At 38.8% G+C, this 18,968-nt stretch overlaps 1 protein-coding gene and 1 long non-coding RNA gene across 2 annotated transcripts; one reads left to right on the top strand and one right to left on the bottom strand.

The window, feature by feature from the left end:
- Positions 1-193: 193 nt before the first annotated feature.
- LOC121906952 lies at positions 194-17,454 on the bottom strand. Its single transcript, XM_042426208.1, has 8 exons — positions 17,313-17,454; positions 16,203-16,339; positions 15,273-15,402; positions 13,904-14,076; positions 13,193-13,341; positions 12,251-12,410; positions 10,968-11,083; positions 194-3,699 (listed from the first exon to the last, which is right to left on the bottom strand). Exons 2-8 carry the CDS (start codon positions 16,249-16,251, stop codon positions 2,953-2,955), a joined length of 1,524 nt encoding a protein of 507 aa, XP_042282142.1. The 5' UTR covers positions 16,252-16,339; positions 17,313-17,454; the 3' UTR covers positions 194-2,952.
- LOC121906954 lies at positions 3,406-5,548 on the top strand. The gene is made up of 2 exons (XR_006098772.1): positions 3,406-3,492; positions 4,931-5,548. It is a non-coding gene; the product is annotated as an uncharacterized LOC121906954 (long non-coding RNA).
- Positions 17,455-18,968: the final 1,514 nt, after the last annotated feature.

An 18,968-nucleotide genomic window follows, 5' to 3' on the forward strand; every position in this document is an offset into this window, starting at 1 on the left:
TGAAGCTTCACCGTTATAAGTCAGAAAGTGATCCAGGGCTGGACTTATCACACTCTACCTCACCTGCTGTCTAATCTGTGTGAGTTTTTGTTTTTGTTGTTGTTGTTGTTGTGTTGATTATTTGACTTGTCTGTGCAGTTTGGAAAACTTGTTGGATTTAAAGTAGTGAAGTAGTACAAATGGTAAAACCAGATGTCTGAAATGTCACTTTTATTTGTTTTTAAATGTACATATATATGGCTGAACATTGATTAACATGAGTTTTAAAGGTTGACACAGTTATACAGATGGCAAGTATGTTGGCTGTATACTTACAATAACACATGCATGACCTCACTATCCTCATGCAACGTGTGACAAATAAGTGCATTGTTAACATTATAATACTGTGCATGTAGTAAGATAGAAAAATAAAAACATAATGGTATCCATATGACTATACAGTATGTTGTAGACTATATAACAATCATTCACTGATGTTTCCCATACAGTCACAATTCAACCTGATTATAAACGGTGCACAGCTGGAAGACAAATACATGTACAACAACCAAAGTTTCCACGACTGGGTCACTACATTTGGAATGACCTGGTTTTACACGGTGATCATATAAAAACTGTTCAGAAATCCAAATAGTTGAGATTTTTTTTTTTTTTTTTTTTAACATCATCTCGCTATAAAGTCTGAACATGTGCAAAATCATCTGGTAAACATACATGATCTCAAGGTGCCTTTTTAACAGAAATCTATAAAACAGTAACTACGACAGAGATAATTATCATTATTCATGAATTTGCCGATTATTTTTGATTGATTCTTTTTTTTTTTTATCTATAAAATGCCAGAAGTTGAAAATGCCCATTAGGGGCCCCCTACTGGTAAATAACTGCAACATCTGTGTTTCCATTACAGACACAAGACCTTTGTTGCAGGTCTCTGCCTCTGTTTCTTGTCTCTCTGCACTTTCAATTGTCAAATAAAAAGGCAAAAAAAATGCCAAAAAAATAACAAACAAAAATAAAAACATGACATACAGATACAAATCGCTTGATTTGTCTGACCAAGAGTCCAAGAAAAGCAGCAAGTGTTTGTCAGTTTTGTTCGAACGATCAATCGATTCCATTTTCCGACGCTAAAATAATCGATCGTCTCAGCTCCAGTTACAACATCATCACATATTCAGGTCGGCTGCAGTTGAATGGATGTGAGGCAAATTCTAACATTCACATTCACAAAAAATTAAAAAAAAAAAAAAAAAAAAAGCAACACAGTACTCATGATTGGACCTTTTCTTTTGTATCGTCAAACTATTTTCAGTAATTCGATTTTCAGTGCAGGATGAAGGAGAATGTTTGAAGTTAAAATATCATCTTAAGCTGCTGCCAAACTGTTAAATATCATCATCGTTTCCTACTCAGACTACTTAAAACTATACCACTGATAGAGAAAAAGTGAAAATAAAGAAAGTGAAATACTAACATGTACCTACAAATAAGCCTTTATTCTTCTACTCTGAGGGTTCAGGTTTCCTTTGCTATCAATCTGTCAGGTCCTAAATTAACTCCATGTGTTGTTATATTAATAAATATGTTTGGCCGGATCCCTGCAGAAAAAATAAAAACGCACTATGGACTGCACAAATTAAAAACTCTATTTAAGTGTTTTTTGCATGAACTTCACAGTACATATTCCATCTCCTAATGCCCAGAAGTCCCTGCATGAGGAAAAGCTAAAATATCAAGTCTTCCCTTATTAAGTAGATCTCAAGCTGCTGATCAAAACATCAAATGAGTGAATGAACATTTGCAGGCTGTGGTTTAGAAAAAGTAGCTTTTCTTCTGGCTCAAATCAAACTCATTTCTTTATGTTGTAAGCTGTAACTCGACTGTCCTACTAGCAGCAGAGGAAGCGCTGATGTACACGGCTGCACGACTTTACAGGAAACTATAAGGGCAGGAATGCTACGAGGCCTCGTTCTCATGTTCTTCTGTGAGCTTCGCTCGTACGAGGCAGATTCACCGAACTCTCGACGCCGCCTGCTCATGAGGAGGTGCACGTTTGATGCGTCTAAACCGCGGAGCAGCTAAACGATAACAAAACATAAATTCAGCTGCCGGCAATGTGTCATCAGAGTGACGTGTGCTGTGACAGAAATAAAAAGTGAATGGTGTGACGCCACAAAACGCAAAGCAAAGTGGTCCAGGAGACAGACGGGAGCGGTGGTCGAGTTACACAGATTCTAGATGAGAAGACATTAGTCTATACAGTACAGTAGGTGATGTATAACTGCACGGTGACACTGAGGCAGCTGTCGGAGTGACTGAAGCGACGACTAAACTGTAGAGGATTTGTTGCAAAAAATATGCCGATCATAAAATAAATGTGATGATTCGTACAAGTCACAAAGAAAAAAACAGTGAATGAACCAACTTTTCCTAAAATCACTTCTCATCTGTCTTAAAACAACAGTCAGGATCCCAAATCAACATCAAAACTGTTTTTACAATCCTCATTTTGTGCAAATCTAACATGAAACTTCAGTCAAGTAAACATCTTCCACAGATCTTTTTAGTATACATTTCCCACTTTGTGGAAAATATGTTCTTGATTTTACTAATTTGGATGGTTGAAGCCTCATATTAGTTTCTGATATATATTTTTGAACAGATTGAGATTCAGATTGTGGATTTTGTCCCCCCATCGCTGACACTGACAGAGCATTAGGGAGGGTCAGTATTAATGTTTTCTCAGTCGCTGTATACGATGACGCAGCTGAAGACAGTGAATCTGTTCGTACTGGTGGTTTTGGTTGGAAATGAGCGGCGCTGCTACGTGCGCCGTCAGCTTCATAGTCTCTCCGTTTTAACACTTTTATAAAAGTACAAAAAAAAAAAAGACAAAAACTGAGCAAGTTCCAGCTGTAAAGCTCTCTATAACTTCTTTAAGACACCTTAGACTGGGCGCCTCATATACCCACACAGCTCTGCATCCTCTTCCTCTTCCTCTTCCTCTTCTTCGACAACCGAGCAGGAAATTGTTTCTATGGCAACCCCCTCGGTGTCCACAGTCTGTGAGGGCAGGATGAGGGTGGCGAAGGGAGACTCCACCTCAGAAATGTCAACATGTGATTTCTCCTCCTCCTCTTCCTCCTCCTCCTCCTCCTCTTTCTCCTCACGCCTGCCAAAAGTTAATGTGAGGAGATTCACGGCCTGGCTGCTCCCATCTCCTTCCTCCTCCTCCTCCTCCTCCTCCTTTAGCTCTATTCTTTCTACAGTTGAGCTGTCTGTGTCTGCAGGAGGACTGTGGACTGACTCTGGGAGGGAATCAGAGAGCGAAGCCATGTATGTTGGGTTCAGTACGGCTGCTGATATCTGGGCTTCAGGTTGGGGACTGAAGAAGTCTGGTGGGAGAAGCACGGCTTTGGGGTTTGAGGACAAGCTGGGTGAAGGAGCTGATGAAGATGTCGAGGATGAAGAGGAGGCAGAGAGGAGGTTGGTGCCCCCCCGCAGTTTATAACCTCCTCCTTTGCTCCCAGCTGTGTTCTCCGTTTCACTCTCTCCATCGCTCTCGTCTGATGGTGTCTGACTGCTCCTCTTTCCGCCTGAAGAGGGCAGCGTTGCTCTAATATTCGAGAGGGGAGAGAAGGAGGGGTTGCGGAGTTGGATGACCAGAACCTCCTCCAAGTGACGGATGGATGTCTGAGACGCAGAGAAGAAGAAGAAAAGACAGACAGAGAAAGACAAAGAAATGTGTTAAAACTATCAGATCAGATTTACAGAAATCCAACGAGCTGGTTCTTAAACAACAGATTGAAAAGTCTGATGTGTTGCTCCTGTTTGTTCTATAAAACTAACAGTGCTGAGCTGATAAGAGAGAAAAAATAATCAGTGACTCAATAGACAATTGATCAGTTGTTTGCAGTGATGGAAAGTAACTAAGAACATTTACTCAAGTACTGCACTTAAGTACAGTTTTGAGGTATTTGTACTTTACTTGAGTATTTCCATGTGATGCTACTTTCTACATTTCAGAGGGAAATATTGTACTTTCTACTCCACTACATTTATTTAACAGCTTTAGTTACTTTTCAGATGAAGATTTGACACAATGGATAATATAACAAGCTTTTAAAATACAACACATTGTTAAAGATGAAACCAGTGGTTTCCAACCTTTTTGGCTTTTGACGTCTTACAAAAAGCAGTGTGTAGTCGGGGTCACATTTCACATGTCTATGAGTTGTTAACAGCTCCACCAAATAGTGATTTTTCCCTCTAAACTTCTCACATGCTTTCATTTCAATAAATGTTCAAATGATCCAATATTTCAGCAAAAATCAAAGATTAGAGAAAAAGTCCAGAAACTGAAAACAGAACTTTGTTTTTTCTTCTTTCCTCTCCCATTAATCATCTCACCACCCCTCAGATTTATCTGCTGACCCTTTGGAGGGGCCCGACCCCTAGGTTGGGAACCACTGGACTAAACTAGCTAACTGTATATAAGGTAGTGTAAACTAGCTCCACCTCCAGCAGCTACAACAGTAACATGCTGCTCTAACACTGATGCTTCACTATTAATAATCTAATGATGTCATATATAATAATATATCAGTCAGAGGGACCAAACCACTACTTTTACTGCAATACTTTAACTACATCAAGCTCATAATACTTATGTACTTTTACTGCAATACTTTAACTACATCAAGCTCATAATACTTATGTACTTTTACTGCAATACTTTAACTACATCAAGCTCATAATACTTATGTACTTTTACTGTAGTAGGATTTTTCATGCAGTATTTTTGCTGTATTGGTACTTTTACTTCTCCCGACATTTAACAGGCAAGATAATTAATAATCAATTAATGATGACTATTGAATATGCATAACCTATGTTATATGTCATAAATATTTGTGTTCCACAGGTCGTTATCTGGTCCTTCTCTATCCTGGGAACAGCAGGTCATGACCTCTCTGTCTACTGAGGTTGGATATGCAGCTGTACTGATAAGGCTGGTTGTCTCCATGGTAACCAAGGTCAGGTGGAGATATAGTAAAGTAAACTGTGTACAAAGTACGTGACTTGAGTTAACTTTAGCAGCATAGTGTCTTGTTTATAGTTCTTATTTATACTTTTTACAACTGTGATTTACACTTTTAGTATTGTGAGAGACCTTCTGCCTACATCCTTTCAGTCATTGCTATAATCTGACACACATTCATTATTTTGTGGCAGTTTTTTTATCGTTATTTATTTCAACATATTGAAAAAACAAAACAAAACGATTATCACCTGAATTAACGCCATAACTAATGTCTTCTCATTTCCTGAGTCAGACTCCTCCACCTGAACAAATCAGCAGTTTCTGCTGATAAGAATCTTATAATTGGAATCATCAATAATATTTTATTATATTGTCAATCAGGAAATGTTACACTTGTTGCTGTGTTATCATGGTAATATGTTGTTAATCTGTCAATTACTTTTCAAAGTGTTTAAATCTCTAAAAATGTCAAAAAATAAAGAAAAAAATGTTCCCAGAGCCCAGTGTGATGTCTGTTTGTAGATATAATGAAATAAATATTAGTTAGAGATAGGGATGCACGATATTGGATTTTTTGCCGATATTTCCAACTCATTGTGGCCGATTGCCGATACTGATATATGTACATATTTTTTTCCAGATGGCTGAGGAGACTATTACACATGCAAGCATAGATTGTACTAAGTATGATCAAGAAAGACAATATATGAAGGAAGAACTCAGGAAGACTGGAGTTCAGGAGCTCAGCATTAAAACTTAAATGAACCTGCCAAGTTGGAGGAGCAGTAGAGTTTTCTTTGAGTTTATTAGACAGACAGGATTAATGTGGAGGATTTAATCTCTGGTCCACACTCCGGAGCAGAAGGTGGCGGTAATGCACCTGATACGCTGGTTGCCAACCGCCATTATAAACCAAAAAGATTTTTTTCCAAACACAGTGGTACATCCTGTCAACCGAGGTGTTTCCTATCTGTGCAGCCGAACTTAGCAGCTCCTCCGTGGACTATTTTCCCCTGACGGTCCCGGTGTTTCCTCCACTTCACTCAGCCGCCCGTCAGACCAGCTGCTTCCTCCCACTTTAACCTAAATAACAAACCGGGGCTCGGTGCTCCGGTTGGATCCACACACACACGAGAGCCGGGGGTAACGTTAGCTGAGAGGCTAGCGGAGCGTTAGCCACAGCATGACCGGAGGGAAGCACAGCCAGCTAGTCTCCGCTAGAAGAAGCAGCTGGTCTGACGGGCGGCTTGAGTGAAGTGCAGCCTGCGGAGGAAACACCGGGACCGTCAGGGTGAAACAGTCCGTGGAGGGAAGCACAGTCAGGCGGCGGAGGAGAAGGCGACAAGTCGGCCTCTCATAAATCGGCAGAAAATGTTCATTTCGGGCTGATGCCGATATTTCATTTTAGAGCTTAATATCGTGCATCCCTAGTTAGAGAAACTGTTACCTACAAATATTTGGCATTTTAAGAGAATAAATGACTTTAATTATTACAATTATTGATCAACAAGTCCTTTTAGCCCTAATTTTCTTACTTTTCAACCAGTTTGGAAAGATATTTTCATCAAATGTTGAAGTTTTCACACTTTTCATCAGTTACTGCAATGAGCTGAACCTGAACTGTGTTTCATGGAGGTTAATAAACAGAACGGGCGCTCGGCTGTCATCAGACAGCCAGACATCAACCTTTCAGACTGCTGACAGACGTTCACACGTATGCACATGTTCTGACATTTAACCAAATGTAACTTTTTCCTGTGTGCTTTGTTTCTCACCGGTGGAAATGTTGCTGAATCAAATTAAAAGGAAGTGAGATTCCACAAACTGCTGGGTGCATAGATGTGCTTGGAAAGGAGACAGTTGGTGAGCAACCGCGAGCCTCGCATCCCTCTGAATTACACGCTTAATTTATTGACCACATACAATCTCTGTATGAAGGGGAAAAACCCCTCAGTGTCTTGGTGGCACTCTGGTTGAGCTTGTGGCCATTAATAATGGAACATGAAACCACACAGTATTTTATAAAAAAGCGTGTTCAAATCCCCCCTCGCATCAGACCAACGCCACAAATAATAAAAGGTTAACTGTAAACGACGCCCACGCTGTAACAGCTCTTCTATCGCAGGCGCTGAATGAAGCTGATGATGATGAGGACCGAAGGTTTCAAAAGTTACTGGTGACTATCGAGTGAATAATAGTCTCATTTTTTATGTTTTCACATATTAATTACCGTCAGTAATTAATCATAACGGCATTTACAAAATGCGGCAGCAATTCATTACAATCATTTTCGGTCTTACCTACATTTTTCATCATTTTTACACTGCATGAGCAAAATGCTGAGTGATAACATATATACTTTATATCTCTAGACATCTCTGAATGATTCCTTAAAGGCTCCTTCTGCTCAAAAATGTGTTTTTCTTCTTCAGCTGGATGTTTGTTTTCACATTAATCTATATCTATATACAGTATATATCTATCTATATCTATATATTTATTACTATATTTATGTATGAGCTAGGGCTGCAACTAAAGATTATTTTCATTATTGATTAAATCTGATTATTGTCTTGATGAACTGATCAGTTGTTTGGTTTATGAAATGTCAGAAAATTGTGAAAAATGCCGGAAGCGACGTCCTTTAATGTCGTGTTTTGTCCCAAAGATATTCAGTTTATTATCAGTGAAAACCAACGAAACAAGAAAATATTAATTTGTATTATATTAAATTCATCTGAGAAGCTGAATCAGATATTTATGACTTTTTCTTCCCCTAAGAAAATACTACAAATGATTAATCAATTATCAAAATACTTTCACTGTTTTATAGACCAAACAACTAATCGACAGATTAATCGTTAGCTGCAGGCCTGAACTAGCTTCCACCTTCTTTATTGTTCCACTGCTGATCGTCTGATTGTCATTAAAATGGATCAGCTGTGTGTTTGCTAATTAAAAAGGCATCTCTCTATATCGCCTGGTTGTGACGATGATGAAGGCTGGACGGCCCGAAACGTTTTGCCTGATAGTGTGTGAGCGTGACCCTCGTCTGTCATCGTTAGTCTACAAAATAAAGGTTAAAGACCTTTATTTTTCTGAGCACAGTGGAAACTATTTGGCCACCAAAGGAAAGGTGAAGTTCAGTGGACGACTGTTAAAACGAGGCTGTTATATGATGTATAACACAGGTACATAACATCATCATCATCATCATCATCTATCTGGCCAGAACAGATAACAGCACTTTGGTTCAACTAGAATATCATCATTTGTTGATAAAAACGCATTAAAATGCTGCTGTGACTATTAGCTCTCACACACAGCTCTCATTATGACATCTGCCTTCACATACAACCCTAAAACTGTCAAAACAATTTAACAAACAAAACATATTTGGTGGTTTTCAGTGTGTCTGAGAAACAACCGCCCAGCGGTTTACTACATGTCTCTCAGACTGGGGATGTTTAATGATCCTGACTCACAGCTAGCGCGCCGTTTGACACAGTATGAAACATCAAACGGGATTTCACAGAGGTGACGCGCTCTGGCTGTTTTTGATACTTATATTAGAAAATTCTCAAATCTTCGTTTTCAGTTTTATTCTGTTTTTCTCACCCAGAAGGCGACAGAATCAAATCACTACACATCACCCGCAGTAAACAGCGGCTGACACTGACCAAAAAAAGAAAAGAAAATGAGATCAAGATAACATGCATAAAAGGGTTATTCAAATACTCCTCATCCTTTTATTTTGACTTACATGTATTGAACTCTGAAAGGCTTTTTTTTTTTTTTTTTGCAAAGCGTCTCTACTTTTCTGATCATCTAACATCCAGGAACTACCGGCGCTTTTCAGTTCAACCTTTTCTAAGAAGAAAAACGTATCTACAAAACATATCTACCAAAGTAGCCGTTGGGTTGCAGGATTGTTGCAGAAGAAACTCTGAGGTTGCTTGCAGCTGTCTGTCTTTTTTTTTTCTCTTCTGTTACCACAAATCAACCACATCCATGATACAGCTCAGAGCCGGTGTTGAACGTGCGAGTGTTTTACGTTTCCGCCTGAAGTTCTTTCCTGTTGCTTTACTAAGAAAAAGCTGAACTGTTGTTGCTGTCAAATCACAAATAAAACACCTTGTTCACTGTATGATCGACTTATTATGGGCTGTCATTTATTATTATTTTCACTTTCTATTATCTGCAGATTATCTTCTTCTTAGAATTTCCCCAAAGTTCAAGATGACATCTTAAAATGTTTTGTTTTGTCTGACCAACAGTCCAAAAACACAAAGATATTCAGTTTACTATCAACTATAACAACAAAAAGAAGTGATAATTAAAAACGATTATTCAATTATTGCAATAATAATACATTTCTGTCAATGAACTAATTGATTAATTGCTGCAGCTCTATAAACATATTAAGCAATGATGGTTAATAACACTGAAACTTTGATTATGTTATATTCAGTCATACGATAAATGTTAAAATCTTAATTTCTTGATCAGATCGTGGTATTTTGTCGACTCGCGTCACATATCAGAGGATCTTAGATGAGATCTAAAACCACAGAAACTCTTTACTTTCATCAATATAGAGACAGTACAACACTGTATTTTTTTGCATTTGGTGCCATTTCTTTGGATGTAAAAATGAACAAAGAAACGACAGTATATCCACGTTTACCTTGTTATTTCTGTTCCTGCAGTGATTTGACATCATGTGTTCAGGTTTTTTTGAATTAGGTGTAAACTCACAACAGATCTGCTGTGCAGGTTAGTGTAGATTATAAAAGTAGCTCTCTACAGTACTGGATGAATAAGGTTAAAGGAGATATATCATGCTTTTCGTGATTTTCTGTCATTTATATACTGTGATGGTCAAAGTTCAGAAACTTGAGGTGAACGTATGTAAAAATGTCGCCTTCGAGTCAAAAGTCAGGGCTTCATTCTGCTCTTAATGCTTTGTTTGCAAAGTTACCTCTACTTCCTCCTCATGATGCTGTCGCTCTGTAGCCTTTGTTGCTAACGTTGTGCACGTTGGTCACGTTGGTCATGTTGGTCACGTTGTTTACTCACATATTCTGGATCTGATTCACCTCCAACATGTACGAATGTATTTGAAAAGTTTATATTTCAAGTAAAGAAGGAGAAAAATAAGCAAAATCCTGCTACTATAGTTTGTTTACGTAGCCTCCAGAGTCGGGAGAAGCTTCCTGAAAGCTGACCAATCAGAACAGAGCGGGCTCATCGGGAGGCGGGGCCTTAAAGAGACAGTAACTAAAACGGCCTGTTTCAGACAGAGGCTGAACTGAGGGGCTGCATAAAGGACCAGTAGAAGATAAATAAGGAGTTTTTAACTGGAAATCATGCAAATATATTCCAGTAGAGCCCCAGAATATAAATATAAACCTGGAAATGTGCAGAATATGTGTCCTCTTTAAGGAAATAGTGAATCACTTACCAGCAATATTTAAGATTAAACGAACTAAACTATGAAACATACTGTATAATGTTTTCTGTGAAAAACGACCGAGGTGATGCCATCAAATTGTCTATTTTGTTCAACCAACTGTCCAAAAATTTAATTAATTATCACACAAAAGCAAACGAAGCAGCCAAACCCCACAAATGACCAGCTGGAACTGGGGAATATTTGACATTTTTACTTTAAAAAATGACAAAAACGATTATTTGATTATCAGAATAGTTGCTGATTAATTATCTGTCGGATTGTTTCTCCAGTATCATCTACAGATGAAAGCAGTGTATATTCTGTATTAAAAGATGTTTGTGTACATTATATATGTTAAGCCAGAGATGTGGCACAGAAATATGTTAAATCCTCTCTCATCTCAGAGGGGGAAAAGTACTGCTTGTACTTCACCATAACTACCATTATAACACTATAACTTACCAGAACTGCTGGCAGTGGCCTCCGTTTCAGACAGATGAAACCAGTGAAGCCCAGCAGGCCCAGTACGACCACACCACACATCACCAGGGAACAGACCACACTAGAGATCAACGCGTCTGCAGAGAGGAGAACACTATTATTCACACACACACACACACACAGACTTGTACTGTAATGTGTGTAATAGTAGAGCAAGCTTCAATTCCTTCATCAACATCACAGGCAACTAAAAGTTCGAGTGGCAGACAATTTTTATTTTAACATTACCTGATGAAGGAACAGTGAGAGGTAAATGAAATTATATTTAAACTACGATAAAAGCGCTGCAGATGTTGGGGAAGGTTTTCAACAAGCCGCTGTAAAACTCGAGAGACATGCCAGCGAGTGAAGAGTGATGTTACTGGTGATGTTTTCAAAGCCTGAAAAATGACGACAACTGTTGGGAAACAAAACCAAGGCGGCGTTCAGACTGACATCACCCTTCACGTTACAAAACGCAGCAGGGTGACACTGCAGAGGAAAAGGTGTTGGCCAATCACGTGCATGCAAGCCCACATTCCTGGTGGATGACTTTGTAACCTTAACGCTGCATTCGATCGTTTACCTCACGATCCTTGAGACGAAACAGAAAACAGTTGCCGCCATGATTCACTGTTTAGACGCATGGTGCTGCGTGTGTCTCCGCTGTACAGGGGCAAACATTAGCCATCAGGGCAGATATTTTATCACATGACTACTTTGGTACAAACATTTACCCGCCAGTGTGGCGAATAGCCTTCCGAGATTAAACGGAAAATCTACTCGCATTTGGTGCTTGGCGGGTGATAATTAGTAGCGCTGTAGTCTGCTGGTCGATATGCTATCGTCCGTAATAATCTCCGTACTGTAAACTGTACTCAACGTTTACTGAATCAGTGTTTCTCCTATAATTATCACAACAAGAACTCCCCGCCAGGCCAAACATCTATTTTTTTAAATGCCAAAAATAACGCCAAGTATCCGTTCATTCGGAAATCAACAGCGTTTGGGAGTCTTTGTGCGGCGCTGTTCTGAAACGTGAGTCAACCTCCGTGTTGTTACCTAGGAAACTATTGGTGATATTGCGTAATATGTTTGCGTAGCGAGCGGGAAAGAGCGAGCGGCAGAGAAGTGACGGTGGATGTGAGCGGAGCAGAAGAAAAGGTTAGTAGTGAGTAGTCAGTCTGGCAGTAAATGTACAGTACAAAGTGAATTATTTTCTCTACTCAGACACAGATATTGGTTAAAAACCATCAGGGCTTTACCTGCAGGGTAGACGTCAGGAGCGAAGGCACACTGAGGTTGGCTGTAGTTGGAGTTCCTGAGGATCAGGTCGCCCGAGAAGCGGACTGAGACGCAGTACTGTCTACCAGGGACCAGGTCCGTCAGAATCTTCCTGCTCAGAGGCTTGATGTTGCCGATGAACTGCAAAACATCAGCGGAGACCACAGACAGACGTTACATCAGTACAAGACGAACAGCATTGCGCGCATAGGTTGAGGTACAACATGCAACAGGTGCAGTACAGATGCTGCATCTAACCTTAAATGCATTAACTGATCTTTTAATGTCACACTTAAATTGTATTGTGACATCCTTCCTCTCTGTAGGCTCTTTCTACTTCTTTTACACAATCAGTCCAGTAAATCCTCTGTACTTACAGCTTACATTACCAACAGTCATTTCCTAATTCATGCAAGTGTTGCTGTATTTTTTCCCCTCCAGGGACTCGTTAGTTTCATCACTGACCTACCTGACTAACATTATTAGTTTTATTTTATCTGAAGTTCATAATAATTGTATTTGTTAAACATGTCTGGGCTGATTCGTGACAGTATACAAAAGGTATTTGATGTGACTGTGAGTGAACACTGAACTAAAGGGAAGCATCATATTTCCTTATTTAGAGAAAGTTCAACATATTTTTTAATATTTTCCTTATAACACCTCTAATCTCATCACAGCTCCATGCTGATGTTTTTAAATGAAGTTTCAAGACAAATGTGGAAGGAAATTTGGAGACACACGGATGTAAAAATGAAGCCAGACTTCCTGGATCATATCTAATCACCTGTACCTGCAGCAACAACACAGCTTTTTTAAAATTATATTTATGATATTTTTGGTCTGAATGTGTCTCATGGTGGCACAACAGGACAAACCAGTTTTCCTAAAACACTCTCTGTGTATGAGTCCATCTACTCTACCTTGTCTCTGTCTGTATCTCTGCTCTGGATCCTGAGTTCGTATCTTAACAGGTCATAGTGCTCCCTCAGGTGCTCCATGTGAGGCTGAAGGTCCACACACAGACTTCTGTTACATGGTGTCACAGTCAGCAGCGGCAGGTCCAGGTGAGCTGATGGACAGACACAGGAACAAAACATAACTAAAACTTCCACCGCATGACACAATCACTTCGAGGAATCGTCATGTGATTTACAAGGAACAAAACCCTTTGCAATAAGACAAGAGGAAACACTGTAATGTTGTCAAGTAGCCAAGAACTACAAACATTTCCCAGAAGACAAACAGTATTTTAGTGAAGTGCCACTAATCTGCTCATGAATGCGTTATGAAGGGATCTTCTGATGGTCAGTAGCAACATTAGTATTGTAGCTTGCAGGTGTTTTACAAAAGTCTGTCCAGCAGGTAATCAGCTGACTGATGTGGGACGTTCAGCACAAAACCTTTTTTTTCCCCCCTGATGTAATGTGAATATTTTGACATGAAAACACTACAAAAGAGTGTTGCCAGAACGTAAACAAGTTCAGGTAGTGAAGCAGGTTTTGTATCTTGCAATAAATTAGATACAGAGAGCAGTAAAATGTTCTCAAACTCAATGATCATTATTTAAATTAACTTCCTGTTCGCTGTCCCTCTTATTCATCAGCTTCTAGTTTCAGAACAGCGTCACTTACTGTCTTTGATGGGTTGAAATCCTTCGCAGGTGGACGGTTGTGAGGTTTGTGTTTCCAGCCGTGCTGTAACCTGGGTAAAATAGGCCTCTTCATACTTGGAGAAGGCCTCCGTCAGGTTGCAAACCAGTGGGTGCTGGACACGCTCGCAGCCAGCTACTGGATAAAAGGTTCCTCTGCAGGACAGGAAGAGGAGGAAAAGAAGCGGGTCAAAAGAGCCAATCAGTCTCGTTTTTAATCCAACAAAATATACGGTCAGAAACAAGATGAGGAGTTCAGTTTTTGATAACGTTAGCTGTCATCACTTCTGGTTTCACTGTAAAGGTCAACCACTGCCTTCACATTACGATACTGTTTACTGTACAGCGCATGAAAAATGGTGAAGCATCAGCTGTAAATACACAGAGCAGAGCAGAAAACTATATATAGTGGATCTGTGACGTTTGGCTGATAAATGATTGGCTTAAAAAGGATAATTCTGCTTTATTTTAACCTCACGTTTTCCCGTAAAAGTTGCTATTGTTTTACTCTTATTACTCTCATGTTATCATGTTAACTTTGCACTCGCCATCTCCGTTATAGTGATTCAGGGAAATGAGGACTCACACTAAACAATATTGAGGAAAACTGAGAGTCTCCTACAGTTTTCTAAATAAACATGATTTCTATTATTTCAAACACTTGTCTGACCAATAGTAAACACAGAACGTAGCCATCGAAGTAGTTTAATCTGAGTTTGCATTTCGTTAGCATAATATCCCACAGCACAAGGAGTCCTCAAATGTCTCGTTTTGTCCCGACCAACAGTCCAAAACCCAAAGATATTTAGTCTATGATCATAGAGGACTAAAGGAACTAGAAAATATTCACATTTAAGAAGCTGAAAACACAGAATTTGGACATTTTTTTCTTAAAAAAACAGACTCAAAACGATTAATTGATTATTAAAATAGTTGGCGATTAAGGTTATAGTTGGCAACTAATCAATTAACTGACTAAACCTTTGCAGCTCTATTCACAATGGTCACATTTATGGGAAATACGCCAGGGTGAAATAAACTGAAATGATCCTTTAATTGGATCAGTATCGGTCTCAATACTATCAGATCAGAGCATCTGTTGTGACTTAAGTATTAAACATGAACCTGCTTGTAGCACTAAATGGATAAAGACTTAATACTCCAACTTAGTACGAGTTTCTACAGCTGCTAGTTCTTCAAAACATCTTTTGGGTGTCAAACAAACATCTGTAAACTTTTTCCTGTTGTATCTGATCTGTTCTGACAAATCCAGAAGTGCCTGCGGCAGAAAGGCAGAGACGGACTGGTTCAGGACACAGCTGTAAGTATAAACACTAACAGGTGAAACTTACCTCTCTGTAGCGAAGTCGACACGGTAGTAGACTCCCGTGGGTGTGCCTGGCGCTGACGCCCATTTCAGGATATGAATGAAATGGTCGGAGGTCAGGGTCAAGTTGACTGGCGGGGGGAGTTCACTCATAGCTGGGAACACAAACAAACAGGATATTAGAAGTACAAGAAACTCAAAATCGAGTGCGTAGCTTAAAGGGTGTATGTTGTCTTGCCGTCAGCTCTTTTTAAATTTTATTATTTGTATTTCCTGGTTCAGACGCTGGGTTTTAAGCCCATTTAGCTCCTAATACTTTGCCCCCCTCATGTATGTTAATGGAGTGGACAAAATATTAGGAACACCATTCAATATAATGCACTACAGTACACCACCACCACCATCCACTACCACCTCAATAATATACATAAAGTAGAATTATCACCTTTCTGATGATGTCAAGTTTAGTAAATGTAGAATTTAGAGTTGTTGTATTGGGTTGCATTAGATTGTACAGGTGTATATATACTGTATATGGTAGAAGTTCGATTCTAAATAAAGTCACCTGTGACTTTGAATGGATATTTAAATATCTATTTATATCTGAGATGCAATGATGTTTGTTGCCTAATTGACTGATAGTGTTTGCATTGAGGCATTGAGGTTATTTGACTTGTAAATAATGTAATAAGCTATTACAAGTACAGTATTTCTTTTTTTTTTTTTTTAATGCTGAGCCAAATGGAAGATATGCAAACCCTTAGCAACAGGGTCTGACACGTTTGTGTTTATGTGCACACAGATCACACTGTTGATGCTTTTATGACTCATTACAATGTAATTCAGGTTTTTTTTTTGTTGCATAAACCACAAAACAAAACAGTGTTGCCTGTGGGTGGAGCAGTGCTTCAGGGTAGTTTAAGTGTAACCTAACATCACCTGACTGTGGACTCACCTGGCAGGACCTGAGGCAGCCATGTCAGCATCCAGATGAGAGCAATCATGACAGCCAAACCATCTCCGCTGCAGCTCCCGCCACTCCGCTCCGGACTCTGCTGCTGCTGCTGCTTTCACTTTTCACATGAACACTGCCTGTCATCACAAAGAGATAGACTCACTGAGATTTTTATCAGTAGTTCAATATCTTAAAAAGGTTTTGGACAAAAGTATCTGCCAAATGAATGTAAAATGATTAGAGCTGCGATGATTAATCGATAAATTGATTAATAAATCTAAAGAATATTAATGCACAACTATTTTTCAAGCAAAAATGCAAAAGATTTTATGGTTTTTCATATGAGAATTTGCTGCCTTTCTTATATTTCTTACATTATATTAACAGAATATTTGGGATTGTTTTATTAGACAAAGCAAAACATTTAATGACGTCACATTTTGCTCTTGATTTAGTGCTGCAACTAAACGATTACTTTCATTATCGATTGATCTGCTGATTGTTTTATTCAGTTGATCATTTGGTCTATAAAATGTCAGAAAAGTGTGAAAAATGACACAGTTACATCTTCCCAGGATAAGATCGACTCATCACATTTAAGAAGAAAAGGAAAAAGGTGTTTGATTGACACCCAAAATCAATAAATCCGCCGTGAATACGATGAATGTGAAAATGAAATCAAACTTTATTGCGGGTTTATTTTCAACTGACACCATCTGACAGTGAACTTAACTGTGAATGAGCAAAGTCACGACTCGTTTTTAACATCATGTCAACACCGTTAACTTCTATCCTGTATGTTAACGAGAGATTTGCTGAATGCCTCCACTCTCCCTGCCGTGTACCAGCTTTGTAAGCCTAAAACTTAAACGTCACTTTCATTCAGAAAAATACAACCTGAGCCGCTAAAGAGAGATAACTTTATCTCTTAGTAGTAACGTTAACTTTGCCCCAAAAACTCATCCCTCAAGACACCCACTCGCCGGAAATGTATACACGGCTAGCTAACTGACTAGCATGTAAGCTAAGCTAACTAGCGAAGTTTAAATAACGAGTCCAAAGCTACAAACTGTTCGTAACACGCAGTAATGTGTTAGATATTACAGCTACCTGTACTGGGGAGCTTTTCATGTTTATCCATCAATTTCGACGACTGCAGAGACTCGGAGCGTCAAATACACACACACCGTTACAACAGCCGCTGCTGCATTCACGGTCCTGCAGGAAAAATCCCCTTTTCCCAATTTAGCAGCGTGATGCGGCTGAAAAGAAAAGAAAGTGAAAAGGAAACACTTAGTAAACAATAAGCAGTGGTGGAAAGTACCTAAGTACATTTACTTGTACTTTACTCGAGTATTTTCATGTGATACTACTTTATACTTCCACTCCACTACATTTCAGAGGGAAATATTGTACTTTCTACTCCATTAAATTTATTTGACAGCTTTTCAGATGAAGATTTGACACAATTGATAATATAACAAGCTTTTAAAATACAACACATTGTTAAAGATGAAACCAGTGGTTTCCAACCTTTTTGGCTTTTGACGTCTTACAAAAAGCAGTGTGTAGTCGGGGTCACATTTCACATGTCTATGAGTTGTTAACAGCTCCACCAAATAGTGATTTTTCCCTCTAAACTTCTCACATGCTTTCATTTCAATAAATGTTCAAATGATCCAATATTTCAGCAAAAATCAAAGATTAGAGAAAAAGTCCAAAAACTGAAAACAGATTTGTGTATCAGAACTTTGTTTTTTCTTCTTTCCTCTCCCATTAATCATCTCACGACCCCTCAGATTTATCTGCTGACCCTTTGGAGGGGCCCGACCCCTAGGTTGGGAACCACTGGACTAAACTAGCTAACTGTATATAAAGTAGTGTAAACTAGCTCCACCTCCAGCAGCTACAACAGTAACATGCTGCTCTAACACTGATGCTTCACTATTAATAATCTAATGATGTCATATATAATAATATATCAGTCAGAGGGAGGATGATAATAATAATAATAACAACAACAATAATAATATTTTTATTCATACAGAACTTAAAAAAATGTTTACAAAGTGATTAACACTGTCTGCACATTTATAAACAAAACACACAGCAAAACCACATATGAATAATCAATGCATTTTTAAATTACAGCGTTAAAACAAAACACAGTGATGTCCACAGAAATAAGGTAAAGGAAAATAAAAGGAGATCACTAAACGATAAAACATCATCACATAAAAGCACATCTGTGCATACATATGGAAGAATGAGGATACACATCAGGAAAGTGTTTAGTTGTTTAGATAGAAGGTAAAAAAATTTAACAACTGCAAATTTAACAGTGGTAATATAAAACATTAAAACATTTTCATATACAACATTCTCCTGCCGTCAAAATTATATTTTTTTTTCAATTTCAGGTAACACATAGGTAAACTGTCGCAACAGTGCTGTATTTTATAGTTCTTTCATGTTGGCTGCCTCCGTCAGAGGTCCATTTTGTCCGGCGGTTCCTGAAGGCAGCATCACTGATGAGAAATCACGTGACCTAGTGGAAGCGGCGGTGAGGAGATTGTCCTCCTGGTGAGTTAGTCATCCAGGTTTCCTTCCTGTTGTTTAGAAAACAGCAAGACAGGAACTGAAGACTAAAACTTGACTTCAGAACAGCAACTAACATTTTGTACCTGCATGCTTATTTCTTTTAATTCATATAAGAATAAAACTGATGTATAATATTGTTTAGGATTGTATATGAGGTCAGATGTC

This window comes from Thunnus maccoyii, chromosome 11, assembly GCF_910596095.1.
Source record: "Thunnus maccoyii chromosome 11, fThuMac1.1, whole genome shotgun sequence".
Lineage (NCBI taxonomy): Eukaryota > Metazoa > Chordata > Actinopteri > Scombriformes > Scombridae > Thunnus > Thunnus maccoyii.

Excerpts from the sequence above, each read along its gene's own strand:
- LOC121906952 (XM_042426208.1), bottom strand. The coding sequence starts at position 16,251 with ATGATTGCTCTCATCTGGATGCTGACATGGCTGCCTCAGGTCCTGCCA. Across the intron at positions 13,342-13,903 it reads ATTTCAACCCATCAAAGACA|CTCACCTGGACCTGCCGCTG; the intron begins GTAAGTGACGCT and ends TCTGTCCATCAG. Across the intron at positions 11,084-12,250 it reads TCCTGACGTCTACCCTGCAG|ACGCGTTGATCTCTAGTGTG; the intron begins GTAAAGCCCTGA and ends TCCTCTCTGCAG.